General features: G+C 61.0%; 3 protein-coding genes across 4 annotated transcripts; 2 read left to right on the top strand and 1 right to left on the bottom strand.

Annotated features, from left to right (window-relative positions):
• Nucleotides 1-2,551: 2,551 nt before the first annotated feature.
• LOC136299879 (claudin-4-like) lies at nt 2,552-3,199 on the bottom strand. The gene has a single exon (XM_066201876.1). The coding sequence runs from the start codon at nt 3,179-3,181 to the stop codon at nt 2,552-2,554; it is 630 nt and encodes a 209-aa protein (XP_066057973.1). The 5' UTR covers nt 3,182-3,199.
• Nucleotides 3,200-10,289: 7,090 nt separating this feature from the next.
• On the top strand, nt 10,290-11,382 carry CLDN3 (claudin 3). Its single transcript, XM_066201828.1, has one exon. The coding sequence runs from the start codon at nt 10,359-10,361 to the stop codon at nt 11,001-11,003; it is 645 nt and encodes a 214-aa protein (XP_066057925.1). The 5' UTR covers nt 10,290-10,358; the 3' UTR covers nt 11,004-11,382.
• Nucleotides 11,383-12,152: 770 nt separating this feature from the next.
• On the top strand, nt 12,153-15,965 carry ABHD11 (abhydrolase domain containing 11). Of its 2 annotated transcripts, none has more exons than XM_066201809.1 (6): nt 12,153-12,253; nt 13,063-13,198; nt 13,297-13,470; nt 13,902-14,072; nt 14,178-14,359; nt 14,640-15,965. In XM_066201809.1, exons 1-6 carry the CDS (start codon nt 12,153-12,155, stop codon nt 14,776-14,778), a joined length of 903 nt encoding a protein of 300 aa, XP_066057906.1. In that variant the 3' UTR covers nt 14,779-15,965. The 2 variants fall into 2 exon arrangements, with proteins under 2 accessions (XP_066057906.1, XP_066057907.1); XM_066201810.1 differs by having other exon boundaries at nt 12,180-12,253; nt 13,293-13,470.
• Nucleotides 15,966-18,567: the final 2,602 nt, after the last annotated feature.

The raw sequence follows: 18,567 nt of genomic DNA, 5'->3' as shown, positions 1-18,567 counted from the left end.
GACTTGGAGGACATGGGGACATGAGTGGCATGGGGTGGTGCTGCGGGACAGGATGGGGACACATGTGGCACTGAGGACCCAGGCCTCAAGCAGGCCAAAGTGCAGGAGCCCCCATGTGTCACACTGGCCCCTACACTGTCCCCACAGAACAGCTCAGCCTCTGCCATCACCCCTTCCCAGGGCATGGCAAGTGTCAGGGAAGGGATGGCTTTTGGGGACCAGGAGAGGGAGCTCGATGTGCCCATCCCCCAGTGCTCCAGAGTGCAAACCCCCCTCCATTCACCTCATGTCCTGCCCTGGTGGCCATGCCCCAGTGCCCACCCCACGTCCCACTCCACCACGAGTGCTCAGCCTCCCTGGGCATGAGCCTCGTGCCAGGGGCACAGGCAGGGAAGGCAGCCCCACACACCGCTCAGCACTGCCTGCTCCTGGTTTGGCTTCGCCCTCACAGCCATGCTACAATGCCCTTTGGACCCAGGATCTCCTCTCCAGGAGAAAATGGAAACGGGTCAGAGCTCAGCTCTGCCATGATCCCAGGTCTGGGGCTCAGGACCTTCTGCGATACCATCCTGGAGCAGCCCCGGGAGCAGCCCAAAGAGGGCAAACCCCTGTGAGGAGCTATGGGGTCACCACAAGTGGTGTCCCTGCGAGAGGGGTGGTTGATACAAGCACACATGCTGGGCACCCTGGCAGCTCCACCATGGTCACGTGTGACTACTGTGGCCCTGGCTCAGCCCAAATCCAGCTCAGCCCCCCATGGAGCAGAGTTCACCCATGGGTGTCTGTACCACGCTTGGCGGCTGGGACCAGCGGGGTTTTATGGCCCTGAACTCAGTGGGTATCGATTGTGCCTGGCACACCCTGCAGCTCTTGACACAGGTTTCACCATCATTTCCCCTGTCCCAGTTTCAGTATCTCCGGTCTCTCCCATTGTATCCCCACTCCTTACCCAGCACCTTTTATCCCTCAGGAGCCTGATGGACACCCAGCACTGGGACTTTGCATCCCCTGAGCCATGGAAGACCCTTTGGGCTAAAATCTCAGCCCCTCTCCTCGTGCTTCAGGCAGGCAGGGGCCGGGATGGTGGGAGCCATCCCAGACACCCTTCCTCAGCCTGGGCCACATGAGACACCCAAAACAGGGTGTATGACTGCCTGCAGGGGGACAAGTGGTGGCTCCATGGATCCCCAGGGACGCTCAACAGAGAATTGTGCTCACGTTCCCACCTGGCCACCCACAACACAGGGTTACAGGCATATTTTCCACCATTGCCGTGCTCAGTGAAGGGACTGGGGATCTGGGAGCCCTCCAGCCCTCAGATCCAGATGAGACACCCAGAGCCAGGCAGAGTCACCCCTCATCCCCACAAGCCCCGAGGTAGGAAATAAGGATGTTCCCAAGCCAGAGGAGCATTTGGCGTGCCGGAAGCGAGATAGGCAAAACACCCAGCGCTGCCCACGCCGGCCCTGGGGCGCTCCCAGCCGGGCCTGTGGGGTGGACCCGGGGCCAGCACGCCCCGACCCGCCCCGGCCGGCGCCCGCCACCTTCTTCCTGCTCGAGTGGGAGATCGCCGTGGGTCAGGCGTGGGACAGCCCCGATGCCGATCTCTCAGGGGGACGGGAGCCCAAGGTACCGGAGCACCGGGCTGTCCCACCACCGAGGCGGGTGTTGGAGAGGGTAAAGAACACGAGGCACAGAGGGGTCTGAGCAGCTGCCGTTTAATGCGGGAAGGCTGAACACGGGCAGGGACGGCAGCACAACCGGGGTACCGTGAGAACCCACTCCCGACCCCCGGGCATCCCACTCTGCGGCGATGGATGGGGTCGGGTCCGGGAGTTGCCCCCCACCATGCGGGGGCACAGCCCCGCTCCGCTCCCGCCTCCCCGACCGGTTTTCCCAGCCCGGCCGCTGCCTTCCCACTCCCAGGATAATGATGCCCCCGCCCTGGGGAACTGCCGCGAGAAATCACTCCGTACGGTCGATCCGAGCCCTTAAAGTAGGTCAAAGTCAAAATTTAGGGAACAGGCAGGTGAGAGCCCCTGTCACCCCTCAAGACCCTGCTGAGGTTTGCAGAGCCACCACGCCCCTGTGACCACGTGGGACAGGTTCGCTGTCCCTACCAGCACCGACACCACCACCCACCCCGAGGGACAGACACGGCCCGGGGAGCTTCACGCGGGGAAAGAGAGCTCTGTGCCACCCGTGGGACGGGCTCTTGGGAGCTGTGTCACCACATGGCACACCCCGATACCGGGAGCCAGGAAATTCCCGAGGAGGAGATCAGGTGATGTCTCGGAGAAGATGCCTCAGCTGGATGCTCCGGGGGGAGCAGGACCCCCACCGCGGACAGCCAGGACAGGATCTCCTTGTCCTCTGTTTCAACCGAGATTAAAGAACCGGCTTCAATCCTATGGAACAAAGGCGGCTCTGTCTGCCCTCCCTCACACCGCCCCTGCGCCCGGCCAGTCCCAGCCCAGTCGGGGAGGTTGCGTGTCCCAGGAGGTTCCCGCTCCCTGGAGCGGCCGGGGGGTCCAGGCAGGCGCGGTGACTCCTACACGTAGTTGCTGGCTGGCAGCGAGCGAGCAGCCGTGAACTTGGCAGAGTAGGGCTTCTCTCCGCGGGGGGGGCAGGTGCAGCACAGGATCCCCCCACCCAGCAGCAGGAGCGCCGAGGCTGCCCAGCCCACGTAGAGGGACGAGCCCAGGTCCCGCTTCTGCGAGTCAGAGACCAGCGGGTTGTAGAAGTCCTGGATGATGCTGTTGGCTGACCAAGAGATAGGGATGAGGATGAAGATGCTGGCAACGATGAAGATGATGCCGGAGAGGATCATGACCTTGGCTTTGGCAGCGTCGTCCTCCACACAATTGGTGCATTTGCCACCGGTGACGGCCAGTAGAGTGCCCAGGATGGCCAGGATGATGGCCACCACCACCATGGCACGGGCGGCTTGCAGGTCCTGCGGCAGGGCCAGAAGCGAGTCGTACACCTTGCACTGCATCTGCCCCGTGCTCTGCACCACGCAGCTCATCCACAGCCCTTCCCAGACAATCTGCGCCACCACGATGTTGTTCCCGATGAAGGCTGTCTCCCGCCACATGGGCAGCGCACAGCAGAGAATGGAGGCCAACCAGCCGATGACAGAAAGGGCAATGCCCAGCACCTGCATCCCCATGGAGGCCATCACTCGCTGCCTGCTCCCCTGCCCTCCTCCTGCTCTGCAGTGTGGGCTGCCGGGACCATGGCAGGCATTATATGCCTTTGCCGAGGGAGGAGCACCGCCGCAGCCGCCGGCCTGCCGCCGGCACCAGACGGAGGGGTAGAACCAGTTTCCCGGGATTCTTCTACTTGTATTTCTTCCTGCAGCAATGACACTTAATATCCCGGTTGCTCTCACGGAGGAGGATGCAGGGGACTGGGATCAGGCCACCCAGGTGCAGGAGTGCATCCCACTGTTGCGGGCAGGCAGGACTTGCCCATGGCAGCACTGGGACTCAGCCAGGATGCTAAAGGGGAAAAGCCAGTGTCCAGGGACTGGGATATCTTTGCCATCACTGCCAGAACCCTCTTCTCCATCACTTGGATAGGGTACCTTCATGCCTTCATGCCCCAGTTTCCCCCCAGCTCATAGTGACTGCTCCAACATCAGCCCAACCTTTGGGCCCCCATGACTGCATGCCAGGGGAGCAGCACATTGTCCCCTCTGGCTGCTGGGCTCCATGCCCGGCAGGACACAAGTGGCTCTTGTTTGCTCCTTGGCATCCATTCCAGCCGTTCCCAGCCCTCTGTTAGGCCTTGGGCAGGAGGTGTCACTGCCCAGACCCACAAACTGGTTGGAGCGGCTGCCAGTTCCCCACAGAGACTGCCTGGGGCAACAGGGGGCCAGAGCCCAAACCCACCCCACCTGTGCTCCAGTGCCAAGCCAGGGTTCACACAGCCACCCTCAGCCCCAGCTCTGCCCATGTCCCACTACCTGCATGGTGGGATTGGCTGGATTGGGGCTGTGAGGGGCAGATGTGGCCTCAAGCTGTCCCAGTGCCATACCCACTGATCCTAGTGCTGATGCCAGCACCAATGCCAACACTGATGCCATACTGATGCTCGCCTGTCCTCCTTTAATCCATGACTTCCACACAGGCCCTGCTCCCTCCAAGTCCCTGCACAGGCGCAGCATAACACCAGACAGACGGCACAGACAGACGGACATTGCACTGTTTCATCACCCCAGCTTAATCCTGGGCCTCTGGAAAAGATAAGAGGCACTGAGATAATCTTCGTTTTCCTGAGCACTGGGGTTACGATCACAATCCAACCATTTGTGCTTATTGATTGGTGTGATGGCCTCTGGAGCTGCTACTGCTCATGCCAAGATGTTCCTGGGCATCATGTCCAAGTGTAGTGGGACAAGCCTGGTGGCCCATGCACTGCAGTGCCAGGAGGATGCCTGGGGTCACCCATGTCTCACAGCAGACCCCAGCCTAAGGGGATGGTCAGGGTCCTGCCTGCCTGACTTGTACTGGAGGAGCTGCCCAGGCTCTGTCCCTCTGTCCTGCTGGAACACCCGCATTGCTCACATACCAGTGTGTCCACCCTGCGGCCAGAGCCTTGTGGTCAAGGGCTCCCTTTAATCTACAAGGCTCCAGAGCATCCCCGCCGGGGCCAGACTCTGCCTGAGGCTTTCACATCCCAGCTGGCTGCTGTAACCACCACATTATTTGGGATTGGAGAGAGGCACATGCCCCTGTGTGTGGGTGGCTCACAGGGGCCGTGTCCCTGCAGGCACGTGGAGACATGTCTCTGGGCTGGGGACAAATGGCAAGGTGGGGATAGGGACTCCCCCACACACGGAGCATCAAAGCTTGAGCTGCTCATACTCCCTCTCAGACGCAGAGCAGGCACCAGCACGGCCTCTGACAGCCAATTACTGTAATTAATGCTGGAACGTGGCATATATTCCACCTGGCAGCTGCCACACGGGCAGCCCCTGTGCCCTTCCCCACGTTCCCCAGTGACACACCCACCTGGACATCATTGCCAGCCCTGTGTCCCCAGCACTGCCAGACAGCAGGACCGACAGACAGAGGAGCAGCAGCTGACCCCAGAGCCCTTGGAGCCCAAGGATGGTGGTGCAGCACAGATGGGACCACCAAGCACCTCAGGACATGCTATCCAGGACAACCACTCCATGGACACCAGCCCCACATGGACACCAGCCCCACATGGACACCAGCCCCACAGACCTGTCCCATTCCCAGTGCATCCTGCAGGACTCCAGTCCCAGATTTTCCCCAGTGCCACCTGAAAGGAGCCATGGCACAGGCACATGTCCTAGTGGGACAAAAGCCCACTTGCTCAGCAGCAAGCTCCTGCAGCCCAAAACAGGCTGCTCAACACACTCAAGCTATCCCAAGCCTTCACCACCCAGCATATGTCCCAGCACCCAGACAGGTGTGGATGCCCTGCCCCAAATCCAGTGGGATTGAAAGGACATCCAGGAGCCTGGGTTCCCATCCCTGTAACACTGCACTAAGAGGGTTGGTGAGGGCAGAGCTCCTGTCCTGGCACCTCTATCAGGAAACACCTTCTGACACTTGTCCTGGATTCACCAGCATGGGGACACCCTGCAGCCCCACGGCTGGGCAGTGAGGCCATTCCCAGGCAGGGAGGTGACATTAAACATAGTGTCACCACAATGCCAGGCACTGCTGGGTGCACAGCAGAGGCTGTGTCACCCCGACCTTGCTCAGGGCAGAGGACATCCCACAGAGAGAGGGCTTGGGACATGAATCTCCTGCCAAAAAGGGCTTGGGGACATCCCCACCCAGGACACAGGTGACAGTCCCACCTCATATACCCCACACCACTGAGCCAAGTGCTCCTCATCCCCCAGGACCCACACATGGACCCACCAACCTGGCTGCCTCAAGGTCCCAAAAACGCAGGTGAGACTTGCCAGCAAATGATGATCCACCGAAATCTCTGGCTTCACAAATGCCAAGCAAGGCACGGCCAGCAACGCTCCCACCTCGCCTGTGAGGAGTGGGGCAACCTCTCCCTGCCGGCGGCCGAGGATTAGTTACCGACAGCCCAGAGACTGAATGTTCCCAAAAAACATCCTTGCCCAACACAAACCCCTCCGACCGACTCAAATATGCACAGTCAGGTTGTTTCTCGCTATGGGAAAGCAAAGTCTTATCGGGAGGGGAGCCGTGCGCCGGGACCTGCAGAATCCCCGCGGGGAGAGAAGGCACCTTCGGCCTGAAGTCGCTCTGAAAGTCAAAATTCTGACCAGTTTCTGAGTAACAAGTGGCTCCCAACGGGGAAAACACCCCTAAGCGCTGCCAAGGTGGTTGGCGAAGGGATGGGGGAGATGATTAATCAGAAAGGGGGTCACGGGCGGTGCAATGGGGGTGTCCCCGCCGGTGATGCCTGGAGGAAGCGGGATGCCACGGCAAAGCCCTGGGGAAGCCGATCAGAGCTGTCGGTGTGGGGACGCCCCAGTCATGGCCCAGCAATCCCCAGCGAACCACCAGCCCCCAGCCACATCTCGCTGGTCCATGTCCCACGCCGTCCCCCGGCCCCGTGTGCCGCAGCCCCCTCCCCGCTCCGTCGGCAGACAGAGCTGCCATTGATGCTCGGAGCCGCCTCACCTGCTCCCGCCGCGCCGAAGGGGCTCCAACAATGGGCTGCCTGTGTGCCCTGGCCGGGGCAGAGCCAGCAGCCCCGCGCCTGAAATATAAGCAGCCGAGGCGGCATTTACCGCCCCGGCCCCGCTCCCCCGGGGGGGAACGCGCCGGCACTCCCGACCGCAGCGGCGGGGAACACCCCAAACCCGCCGCGCACGTGAGTGGGACGCGGCACCGCGGCGCCCGAGGCTGTTTCTGCGCACCCCCGGGTGCTGCCGGTGCCGGGTGCATGGATGGGGGATGCTGCAGTGGGTGTCCCCCCTGCCAGTGCAGGTGTCCTTCCTTTGGGGCCACCAAACCGCTGATGCTCCCGTGACCTTTGGGTGTGACATTTGTTTGGGATCTCTGCATCATAGTGGAGCAAACGTGCCCCTGTGTCACCACTGTGTTCTTGCAGCCACCACACTTTATCCCCATCCCGAGGGACTTGGATACTCCTCATCCCTCCCCAGCTGTGCGGGATTGCAGAGGGACTGCACCCCGGAGGGGAGATGCAGCAGTTGGGATGGGGGTGCTCCCAGGAATTCCCCAAGGACGCTGACCCTGCTCAGCTCCTCAGTAAACACCAGTGAGCTGGTTTGCTCACCACAAGAATGCATCCTGCCGGGGGTGGCCGGCACCCCGAAACCCCGGTGATTTGCCCCTTCATCCGTCATGAGTCAGACGATGGCAGCTGCCCCAGGCCGGCACGACACTGGACACAGCCTGTATTTTGGGCAATTTGGGATGACAAAGTGGGGACGCCGCGTGTGGGGCTCTGATTGCAGGGTCGGGGGCTGCGGTGTTTCACTGCCCCGTCCCACCCCAGCTCTGCCCCAGTAGCTCCTACCCCATACAACTGCCTCCAGTATCCCACTCTTGCCCTGCCCCACAGCCCTACTTGAAGTATCCTCCCTGTCCCATATCCCTATCGAGCGTTATCCCTCCCTCCTACCTCCCACTCCTGTGTGGGTTATCTCCCCTGCGCCATGCCTTGGTGTTGAGTATTCCCACTGTTCCACAGATATGGGGGTATAACCCTGCCCCTACTCCTGTGCCCCACAGCCCTGTCTGGGGTGCCACCCCCCTTCCCCAGAGCCCTGTCTGGGGTATAACCCTGCTCCAAAACCCTGCTTGGAATATTCCCACACCCTAAAGCCCTGCCTGGAGTCCCCTCCTGCCCCAGAGCCCTGCCAGGGGAACCCCTGCCCACAGCCCTGCAGCCATGTGTGCACTGGGGGAGGGTGTGTATGTGTGCACCTGTACCACTAGAATGTGCCTGTTCGCCTCCGCCTCTGTGTCAGTCTCTGTATGTGTGAGTATGCATCTCTGTGTGTACCTGTGAGTCCATCTGTGAGTCTCTGTGTGTGTGTGTGTGTGTGTGTATCTGTCAGTCTATCTGTCCATGGGTGTGTCTGGCTGCATGTCTGTCCGTGTGTCTGCCTGTCTCCATGCGTCTGTGTGTCCAAGTCTGCCACTGTGTGTCCGTGTGTCTGTCCACGCGTCCATGTGTTTGTGTGTGCGGCTGCATGCCGGGGCGTTGCTGCCGGCAGAGGGGGTGAGTACACACTCACCTGTGCCTGTACCTGTGTGTGTGGTTTGTGTGTGTTTGTGTGTACCTGTGTGTGTGTGCATGTGTACCTGTGTGTGTACACCTCTGTGTGTGTGTGTGGTTTGTGTGTGTTTGTGTGTGTCTGTGTACCTCTCTGTGTGTGTACCTGTGTGTGTGTGTGTGGTTTGTGGTTTGTGTGTGTCTGTGTACCTCTCTGTGTGTGTACCTGTGTATGTGTCTGTGGTTTGTGTACCTGTGTGTGTATATAAATGCGTGTGTACCTGTGTGTGTGTGGTTTGTGTTTGTGTGTGCCTGTGTACCTGCACGTGTGTTCACCTGTTCGCCTGTGCACTCCCGCACCCCGCGGCCGCGGGCACTCCCCTGCCGGCACACGTGGGGGCCCTCGGCAGCCCGGCCCCACCTCAGTTCAGTGCTGGCAGCCTAGCGGGCCTGTCCCTGTGCCCATCGTCACTGTGACAGCACTGGACTGTGGACACCCACCCCGAGATGTCCCCGAGGGCCAGGGCCCCCAGCACCCCCAGCAACAAGGGCACAGAACTCTGGGGGCTGCTTGCACGGGCTCCCCCCAGCAGCAAAGACACGGTCACCCCTGTGTACTCCCCAGCGCACTGTGGGGATTTTGGGTGCCCTTGGGGTGGTGATCACGGTATAGTGGGGTGGCAGAAGTTCACCCAGCCAAGTACAGGGTATTTTGAGGATGCCATGGGTTGGCAGAGGCTGGATACGGGGGTATTGGGGTGTCACAGCGTGGTGGAGGTCAGACGTGGGGTGCTGCAGGGGGCTGGAAGTCAAGCTGGGTGGATACGGGGTGCTGGGGTGACATGGGGTGACAACAGCTGACCCAGCCATATATGGGGTATAAGGGTGCTGTGGGGTGACCCCACTGGCTATGGAGGTTCAGAATGCTGCAGGGCAATCGAAGGTGACCCACCAGATACTGGGTATCAGGGCACGGTGGGGCACCCAAATAAAACCCCCCTGGCTGTTAGCTGTTGGGATACTGTGGGGGCACCCAACTCTGACCCCTCTGGCTGTGGGGTGTCAAGGTCCTGTGGGGTACAGCCAGGCAGTTGCAGGACTTCCCACCCCCCCCCCCCCCATCCTAGTTGCACTGCACCAGCTGCCAGCATCCCACCGCGCTCTTGAGTAGTTAATAAGTTGTAGAGGAGATTTTTGGAGCAGGCAGGGAACAGGTAGGAGCAAGCCTGTGTCCAGTAACCACATTCCTGGGGGAGGGGTCTGGAATCACTGGCACTACCCCCAGCATGCAAGGTTAGGTGGGAAAACATGCACCCCACAGCCATGGGGCTGATCCTGCCAGGTCTGAAGGGATTGCTCATGCCTTGGGATATTTTTCCCTTTGCCAGGTGCCAGCTCGGGTTGTCAGGGTGATGCTGCCAGAGTGGTTACGTGCATTATCTGCTTCCTTCAAGGTCACAAGACCCGTGCAAGATGAGTAAAGATATTTATCAGTCAGTCAGAGGACCTCTGACAGTGCTCCCAGCCCAGCAGGGTGGGAGCAGGAGAGGCCAGGCTGGAGGGGTTCCTGCTGGGCTGGGAGCACCCGCAGGTCCCGTGGAATGGTGACACAAACCTCACAGCATGGCAAAGGGGTTGCACTTTGCACGGTGATGTAAAAGTGCCCAACCCTCACCGAACCCCAGTTAAACGTGAGCACTGACAACACTACAGAAATCAACAAACCCTGACCTGCCAGCACCTCCATGGGGGAAAGGTGAACCCTTGGGACTTCCAGGTCCACAGAAGGAGTTTTGTGGGAATGAGCATGGTAGTAGTGCTTCCCAATACCCATCGGCCGAAACCAGGGGATGGCTGTGGCAGGTGGCATTTCTCCTCCTCCCGCCCTTCTCTGGTTACCCGGCGCCATCTCTGCAAACAAAGGGGAGGGTGTGGGACGCAGGTGACGGTGACGGAGGAGCAGAGAGGAGCGTCCAGCAGCCAGCAGCCAGCACTGAAACCCCACCCCGGGGCCAGCCCATATAAATAGCACTGCGCACAGGTGTAAGCCGATCCCCTGGCTGTGAGCGACGGGTGGTGGCGACGGTCTTGGTCCGTGGGTTCTTCTCCGCCATCGCCTGGAGCACGTCACTGAACCATCCACCATGTCGATGGGGCTGGAGATCGGCGGTGTGGCCTTGTCCGTGCTGGGTTGGTTGTGCAGCATTATCTGCTGTGCGTTGCCCATGTGGAAGGTGTCGGCCTTCATCGGCAACAACATTGTGACGGCCCAGATCCTCTGGGAAGGGCTGTGGATGAGCTGCGTGGTCCAGAGCACGGGGCAGATGCAGTGCAAGGTCTACGACTCCATGTTGGCACTGCCGCAGGACCTGCAAGCTGCCCGCGCCCTGCTGGTGGTGGCCATCATCTTGGCCGTCCTGGGCTTAATGGTGGCCATCGTGGGCGCCCAGTGCACCCGCTGCGTGGAGGACGAGAGCACCAAAGCCAAGATCACCATTGTCTCCGGTGTCATCTTCCTCCTCTCTGGAGTCATGACTCTCATCCCTGTCTGCTGGTCGGCCAACACCATCATCCGGGATTTCTACAACCCGCTGGTGATCGAAGCGCAGAAGCGGGAGCTGGGCACCTCACTCTACGTGGGCTGGGCAGCCTCTGCACTCCTGCTGCTGGGGGGGGGGCTGCTCTGCTGCTCCTGCCCCCCCAAAGACGACAGGTACCCCACAGGCAAGGTGGCCTACTCCGCCCCACGCTCTGCTGTCACCAGCTACGACAAGAGGAACTATGTCTGAAGCCCCCCCAGGGTCCCCCGGCACCCCTCGATATCCCACCCCCCCCCCCCACCCTGGGACCCTAATTGCTTTCCGTGGGGCCCGGGGGCGGCAGCGCCGGGGCGGGGGGGGACGCGAAGGAGGGGACGGGGACGGCCGCGGGGTCAGGGCCGGGCTGTGTAAATAGAGACAGTTTCGGTTAAACACGAGGCAGTTTCGGGTCGGCGGGAGAAGCGGCGCCCGGCGAGGTCCTGCCATGCCGATGGGGCGGGATAAGGACGGGATGGGGACGGTGCCCCCCTGCTGTGTTCCCCAATCGCTGCTGGCCCGGCACCGTCTGTCCCTGTTACGCGTGGTCTGTACCGGTTACATTTGTCAATAAACGTGTCCTGTTTTGGTACCCGAGTGTCCTTGGGATGTGCGGCACAATCAAGGTGGGCATAGGGAGGGGGAACACTGCAGTCCAGTCCCCCAAGGCACACCGTGCTACGGCAGCACCCGAGTGGTACCCGGCTGGGGACAGAGGGCTCAACCGCAGCCTCTCTCCCTCCCGCGCCGGGCGTCCCTGCTGGGGGTGGGGACCCGTTGTCCCCCTGCATTCCAGGGGCAGCCCTCCGGGAACGGTTGGGGCGGCAAGCAGCGGAGGAGCCGCTGGATGCCGCAGGGACACTCCCTGCCTGCAGTCCAAAGTCTGAGGCCGCCGGGGGGGCCGCAAGGCGCTTCCCCCGCCCGAGAGCCGCGCTGGGGCGAGGCCGCCCTGCTCGGCCGCTCCCTCCCGCCCGCCGCCACGCTCCAGCGGCCAGGGACAAAGGGGCAAGAGCCGCCGCAGGAGCGCGGGGCCGGTCCTGGGGGAAGCGCGGCCGAGGACGGCGAGTGCGGGTCTGAGCCGACCGGTGCCGCTGTGCCTGCGGGCGGCAGCAGGCAGAAGGGCGCTGCGGAACGCCCGCCGCCCGCAGGGAGCCGCCCCGCCCGGCTCATTTCCCCCGACCCCAACGCCCTGCCCCGCTGCCCGCTCCGGTGCCCGCGGGGGCAGCAGCGACACCGGCCCCGCCGTGACCCTGCCCGTGCGCGCGCTGCCGCCGTCCTGCCGCGGGGGGGCGCCCGCCGCCGCTGGGGCGGGGCCGCCCGCGCACGTCGCGTCACGGCCCGCGCGCCGCCGCCGCCGCCGCCATGATGCTCCGCCGGCTGCCCCGCGCCCCCGCCCCGCCGCCCCTCTGGCGTTCCCTCCCGCAGCCCACCGCCGCCGCCGCCGCCACCCGCTCCGCGGCCACGTAAGGGCCCGGCCGCGCCTGGGGTGGGGCGGGGGCGGCGGGAGCGATCCCGGGGGGGGATCCCGCGACCAGGGGCGTGGCTGTCACAAGGGGGCTGGCCACGCCCCCCGCACGCCGTGCCCCTTGCACCGCGGTGTCCCGCACGGGCGGGGCGCGGCTGTGATCATTCCTCCTGCAGTCACACCCCTTCCCCCGCCTCTCCTTGTTTGAGCCCCGGCCACGCTCTCACGGAAGCCCAGGCTGGGTCTGGCCTGAAGGAACCACAGAGGGTCACTGGTGCCAGTCCTGCTCAGGCAGGGCCATCCCAGAGCACAGGGCACAGGATTGTGTCCAGAGGGCTCTGCAATATCCCCGCTGAGGAGACTCCAGCCCCTCCCTGGGCAGCCTGTCGAGGGCTGGGCACTGCCCAGGGCAGAAGTTGTGCCTCCTGTGCAGGGGCAGTTGCTGGGCTCAGTCCCTGCCCGTTGCTCTGGTGCCACTGCTGGGCCCCCGGAGCTGAGCCTGGGCCCTGCTCTGCCCCTCCCTGCACACAGGGACACCCAGGGCTGAGGGCCCCTCTCAGCTGGGGCTCCTCTCCAGGCTCAACAGCCCCAGCTCCCTCAGCCTTTCCTGGCCATGGAGCTGCTCCAGTCCCTCCTCATCCTCACAGCCTGTGCTGGCCCCGCTACAGGCGCTCCGTGTCTCCTTTTTTCTGAGGGGCCCAGGATAGTACACAACACTCCAAATGTGCCTCACCAGGGCTGGGCAGAGGGGCAGGGCTCACTTCCTCCCTGCACCTCTGGCCATACCCCATGCCTGTCTCCCTACAGTGCAGTGCCCCTGGCCCATGTGGAGGTGGAGGGTCGCAGGGATCGGCCACCCCTCATCCTGCTCCATGGGCTCTTTGGCAGCCATGGCAACTTCCAGACAGTGGCCAAGACACTGGTGCGCCGTGGTAGCGGCAAGGTGAGACCCAGGGGGTGGGGGGAGGTGCAGCACACAGGGAGGGGTCTGGGGTCGTGGTGGGCAGTGCCTGGGGTGACACGCTGCCCCTGCCCAGGCAGGTGCTGACAGTGGATGCCCGGAACCATGGCAGCAGCCCCCACAGCCCCGTGATGACATATGAAGCGATGAGCCTGGACGTGCAGCACCTCCTGAGCCGCCTGGGCATCACCAAGTGCATCCTCGTGGGACACAGCATGGGGGGCAAGACGGCCATGACACTGGCCTTGCAGCGGGTCAGCAGGCATGGGGGTGGGAGTGGGGACACAGGAAGTTCCAGGGCGGGCTGAAGGAAGGGGATGGCACCTTCTGAGACTGTTCACTGGTGCCAGCCTTGCCCGCAGCTCCACTTGTCTGTATCAGGGACTTGTCTGTATCAGGGTGGGTGCTGTCCCACACAGAGCTGTAAGCCAGGCTATGGGAGCAGGAGCAAATCTATGTCCACCAGCCCATGCTCTGCCCTGTCCCTCCAGCACCGATTGTGAGGAAGCTTGGAGATCTGTGCAGAGCACAAGGACTCTGGGGAGGGCACATGTAGGTCTCTGCTGAGACAGGAGGGAGCTAAGAGCCTCCAGGGAATCTGACTGGGAGTGGAGCCCTGTGCCTACTCCCACTGGGGAGATCTTGGAAGATCCTGGTATCTGATCTGCCCTGCTTGTGTCTCCAGCCAGACCTGGTGGAGCGCCTCATCTCTGTAGACATTGGTCCTGGCTCAACCGCCCCCGTGTCCGCGTTCTCTGGCTACATCACGGCCATGAAGGAGGTGAAGGTCCCGGTGGGGCTGTCCCGTTCAGCAGCACGCCAGCTGGCAGATGACCAGCTGCAGCCTGTGGTCAAGGTAGGAAATCCTGTGGGAGATGGGGGAGGATGGGAGGATGGAGGGTGCCAGGACATCCTGCTTTGCTGCTCTGACTGAAGAGTGCGTGATCCCTTTCCATGGCAGCTCCCACAGCTGAGACAGTTCCTCCTCACCAACCTGGTAGAGGTGGAAGGCCGCTACGTGTGGCGAGTGAACCTGGAGGCTATTTCCCGGCACCTGGCAGATCTCATGAACTTCCCTGTCTTCCACAAGCCATATACTGGTCCTGCACTCTTCTTGGGAGGGTCCGACTCACCCTATATCAGGTGAGACTGCAGAGAAGTGGTTCCAGGTCTGTGGTTTGACCTTTTGTGCTCTTTGCAGCTGCCAAAGGTGGGAGGAGCCTCAGGAGGGGGAAGGTCCTGAGCAAGGGCTGTTCCTCCAGCAGCCGGTGACACCGACACACTGGAGCAAGGGGCAGCCTGGGGGCCCCCTGGGCTTTCCCAGCAGGGAAGGAGTCATACCTGGGATCACCCTCTCCTTGGGGAGAGTGAGAGAAGACACCAGGAGTGACCCCTGATCATGGCATGTTCCCTTGTCCTGCAGCTCCAGAGACTACCCAGAGATCCAACGCCTCTTCCCCAAGGCAGAAATCCAGTACATTAAAGGTGCAGGCCACATAGTCCATCAGGATAAATTTGAAGAATTCATCACTGCTGTCCTCAATTTCCTGCCACAGCTGTAGCACTGGGGACCAGGGTTTCTGCAAGGACCATGTGGGTCCTGAGGAGCTCTGGGCAGTGACACAGGGCTCAGGCTCTGAGGATGGGCTCAGCTGGGCCTGGCTACCCTCGCTGCAGTCTCATCCTGCCTGCAAGACCTTCTTCCATCCTGGTTCTCCTGCAGCCAGAGCAAAGAGGCACCTGCATCCTGCTGAGATCTCCTGCCACCTTGCAGGGACATGGGGTGGCACTGGCTCAGGACACTGTCCTCCCTGCATGGGGGTGTCAGGCACACAGAGTGGGCAGGAGAGCCCTCTTGTTTTTGTGCTGACAGACCCTTCCATGGATCTGGCTGTGACTTGGCAGAATGTGCAATAAAGCTGAATCCATGCCAAGGCAGAACAGGGGTTGCATGTGACCATGGAGAGCAGGGCATATGTGGAGGGCATAGGAGGGGGTTCTCCGTTGGCAGCAGGGATGCTGGTGGGAGGTGACAGCTGGACTGGGCCCTAATGTGACAATCTGTGGTAGCAGTGTGCATGAGACACGGGTTTGAGGATCTTTCTTGGCTCCCAGGGGAAATGCATCCTTGCTCTATGCCTGGGGCAGTGTGAGGACTGGGGAGTGGGGGAATCTGCCTCCTAAGCAAGGAGCATGTCTGCCCAGGCTGTCCCAAAGGCAGGTGTTGCTTCCTTTCTGAGCTCCTGTCAATTTCTCCCCTCCCACCTGCTCTGCATCCTCCTGAGGCAGCGTAATGTTCATCCACCGTGGGCTAGAGGCAGAGGAGCAGGGTGTCTGCTGCAAAAATCCCTTTATTGGACAACTGGTAAAGCCAAGGACAGATCAGAAGTGACTATGGGGGTGACAGATCATCTCTGTTACAACTGGGGACATGCTCTGTGTGTGGACAATAGAGAGACACTAACCATCTCTGCTTTTGCTGCTCCAGAGCCAGTTGTCTGCTGCTCCCTGGGATGAGTTTGCTTAGTTTGGGGTTGTTTGGAGACCCCAAAAGGGAGGGAGGGCAGAAGACTGAGGATGTTTTATTCCAGGTCTGGCTGTAGTTGCCTAGCAGAGTGAGCACCAGGGACTGCTTTGGAGATTTGCTGTGTTTCTACAGAGCTGTTCTTGTCCATTCCCCTTCCCTTCCCTTCCCTTCCCTTCCCTTCCCTTCCCTTCCCTTCCCTTCCCTTCCCTTCCCTTCCCTTCCCTTCCCTTCCCTTCCCTTCCCTTCCCTTCCCTTCCCTTCCCTTCCCTTCCCTTCCCTTCCCTTCCCTTCCCTTCCCTTCCCTTCCCTTCCCTTCCCTTCCCTTCCCTTCCCTTCCCTTCCCTTCCCTTCCCTCAGCTTCTCTCAGGAGTTCAGCTGCATTGGCCGTGAGTTCTCTGCTATATCACCCTCAAATTCAAACACTTTTGCTCTCTCTGTATTTTTTTTCCTGTGAAGAACATCAGACCAATAAACTCCAGAGTCACAAGTTACTGAAAGGAGCTCCTTGGGTGCCACCAGCCAGCTGGGGATGGGGTCTGGCCCCTGCTATCAGCACACAAGACCTTTGGACCGAGCCATGAGCACTGGAGCCCAGGATTGGTGGGGGATTTCTCCCCACTCCTTCCTGCTGGCCAGGTACCAGGTTTGGGGCGCAGACAAAGGGCAGCTACAAGGTGCAAGGTGAAGAGTCTCACCATGGCAGATCAGTGGCTTGAGAAGAGGTAGAGTGTCCAGAACAGTCCATTCTTGTGATGGCATCTGCTGAGGGAGCATAGGGAAGCATTGTCAGACCTGGGGTGAGAGACACAGCAGGGAGAATTGAGAGCAGCTCTCTTTCCTGCATGGGAAGTGTACAGGGAATCAAGAGACATCACAGGGGCACATCCAGGTATGTCTGGTGGCATGAGGGATGCCATGGGCTGCACCAACTCACTGGGCTCTATGCCTGTCAAGAGTCAGGGTGCTGATGCTTCCAGAGATCCAGCTTTGACCCCTTTTTGACAGCCTGCTCCCAAGTGGCCTGGCAAAAAATGACCTGTCCTGGCCTGAGCTCTGCTCCAAGCAGGACGTCTAATCCTTGGCACAGGTGCAATTAGTCACAAACCCCACCATTAGGAAGACCTCCATGTGGCTGTTGTTTCATGGTTTCAAAACTGCTCTATCAGGCATTGGGTAGAAATAGAGCCTGTGGATGACCTGGAGGACGTGGTATCTGGGGTGACAGGTGATGTCAAGTGTGACTTCACTGGTGTCCTTCTCTGCAACAGTGATTAATGCTGAGTGGTAGACCAGGAGACTGGGGCACCTTCTCCAAGATCATTCTATTTGGCCCATCTGATCAACAGCATGGAAAAGGGACCGGGCATCCTAGGAAAGATTTGATTCACAAGTGATGTGAATATTTTCTTCGAGCCTCTGATCTCCTGTTCTCCCAACTGCCATCCTGGCATGGCCTGGAGCCATCTGAGACCCAGCAGAAGCCAATTTCCTCTGCAGCGGATGGCGAGGGAGGTAAAATTGGCAGGAGAAGGAGTGCGGGCAGAGCCGTGGGGAGGGCGGGAGTCCCGCCTCCAGGGAGGCGCCAGGGAAGGCACTGACGAAGCTCCGGCCTTGGTGGTGCTAAGAGGGGTCTGCGGGTGTCCTGAGCAGCGGTGTAGCCTGGTGGTGGTGTTCCCTGCAGTAAAGGCTGGACTCAATGAGCTCAAAGGTATTTTCGAATCTAACTGATTCTGTGATCTCCTGCCCTGCTCCTTGGTTGGCAGGCCCCTGACTCCCCTCAGCCCCTGCCTGCTTCTATCAGGGTGGCTGGGCTATGCTCCAGCCCTCCTCTCATCTACTCTGCCCACAGCATGCGGGCTCCTTCTCTGTCCCTGATGTCACAGTACTCAATCAGGGAGGACTGCTGGAGCCACTGCTGGCCCTGGATGCCATCGGGGGCTGAGGGGGCACCTCAGTGTCAGACAAGGCCAGTGGCACAGCAGAGGGCCCTGCAAGCAGAAAATCCCTCAGTTACACTGGGAAGTGCCTGCAGCAAGAGGGGCTGTTACAGGGCAGGGCCCCTTGGGGCCCCCTGTTCAGGCCCACAGGGGACATCCACCCCTGAGCACTCTGTCATCACAGGGAGGCAGGGCAGTCTCAGGGCAGTGATACCCAACTGCCCCTTGCCTTTGAGCCTTGGACACCCCCCAGGGCTGGACCCTGCTCCAGCATCCCACTGGAGGCTCTGGCCAGGAGCGTACCACGGCCCTTCTCTCACCTGAGTCAGCTCAGACCCAGCTGCTCCACCATCCTGAGGCTGTCAGTGAAGATCTGGCTGGTCTTGGTGCCCTTTCTGGAGCACGTTTGAGGAGCCAAGCCTTATCCATGTGCATCCTGCATTGATCCTGGACCTCTTTCACCTCACCAAGTCTCAGAACCCCATGGGTCAGCAGGTTGTCCAGCATCCCAGAGATCAGTAGGTTGCCCACATGCTCAACAAACTCTTTCTTGCACATTCTGGAGTAGCTCCTCTTCAGGATGGCACCATATGCCCCAGGCCATAGCTCCAGCTGCCCCACCACTCCCTCCAGGTGCTGCCTCCTCCCCATCACCTCTCTACCTACTCTCCCTGCCCAATTGCCAACCCAAGGTGCTGCTCTCTCCTTCATTTTCCAGCCCAGAGGCTTTTCCTGCCATCACCCACCTCCCCCTTTCCCCACACATTTTTCCCAGAGAAATCGTCTGAAGCAATGCATTTGCAAAGATTCAGCATCTGCTGGACAAGGAGGAAGCTCCCTCCTGCACCTCTCAGAGCCAGGCCCGGGACAGCTCCACTCACAGCTGG

Source organism: Chamaea fasciata, unplaced genomic scaffold (genome assembly GCF_029207755.1).
Source record: "Chamaea fasciata isolate MVZ Bird 193981 ecotype frontalis unplaced genomic scaffold, bChaFas1.0.hap1 SCAF_21, whole genome shotgun sequence".
NCBI classification, from domain to species: domain Eukaryota; kingdom Metazoa; phylum Chordata; class Aves; order Passeriformes; family Sylviidae; genus Chamaea; species Chamaea fasciata.
This window is presented reverse-complemented; position numbering and strand designations above follow the sequence as displayed.

Excerpts from the sequence above, each read along its gene's own strand:
- LOC136299879 (XM_066201876.1), bottom strand. The coding sequence starts at position 3,181 with ATGGCCTCCATGGGGATGCAGGTGCTGGGCATTGCCCTTTCTGTCATC.
- CLDN3 (XM_066201828.1), top strand. The coding sequence starts at position 10,359 with ATGTCGATGGGGCTGGAGATCGGCGGTGTGGCCTTGTCCGTGCTGGGT.
- ABHD11 (XM_066201809.1), top strand. The coding sequence starts at position 12,153 with ATGATGCTCCGCCGGCTGCCCCGCGCCCCCGCCCCGCCGCCCCTCTGG. Across the intron at positions 12,254-13,062 it reads GCCACCCGCTCCGCGGCCAC|TGCAGTGCCCCTGGCCCATG; the intron begins GTAAGGGCCCGG and ends GTCTCCCTACAG. Across the intron at positions 13,471-13,901 it reads TGACACTGGCCTTGCAGCGG|CCAGACCTGGTGGAGCGCCT; the intron begins GTCAGCAGGCAT and ends TTGTGTCTCCAG.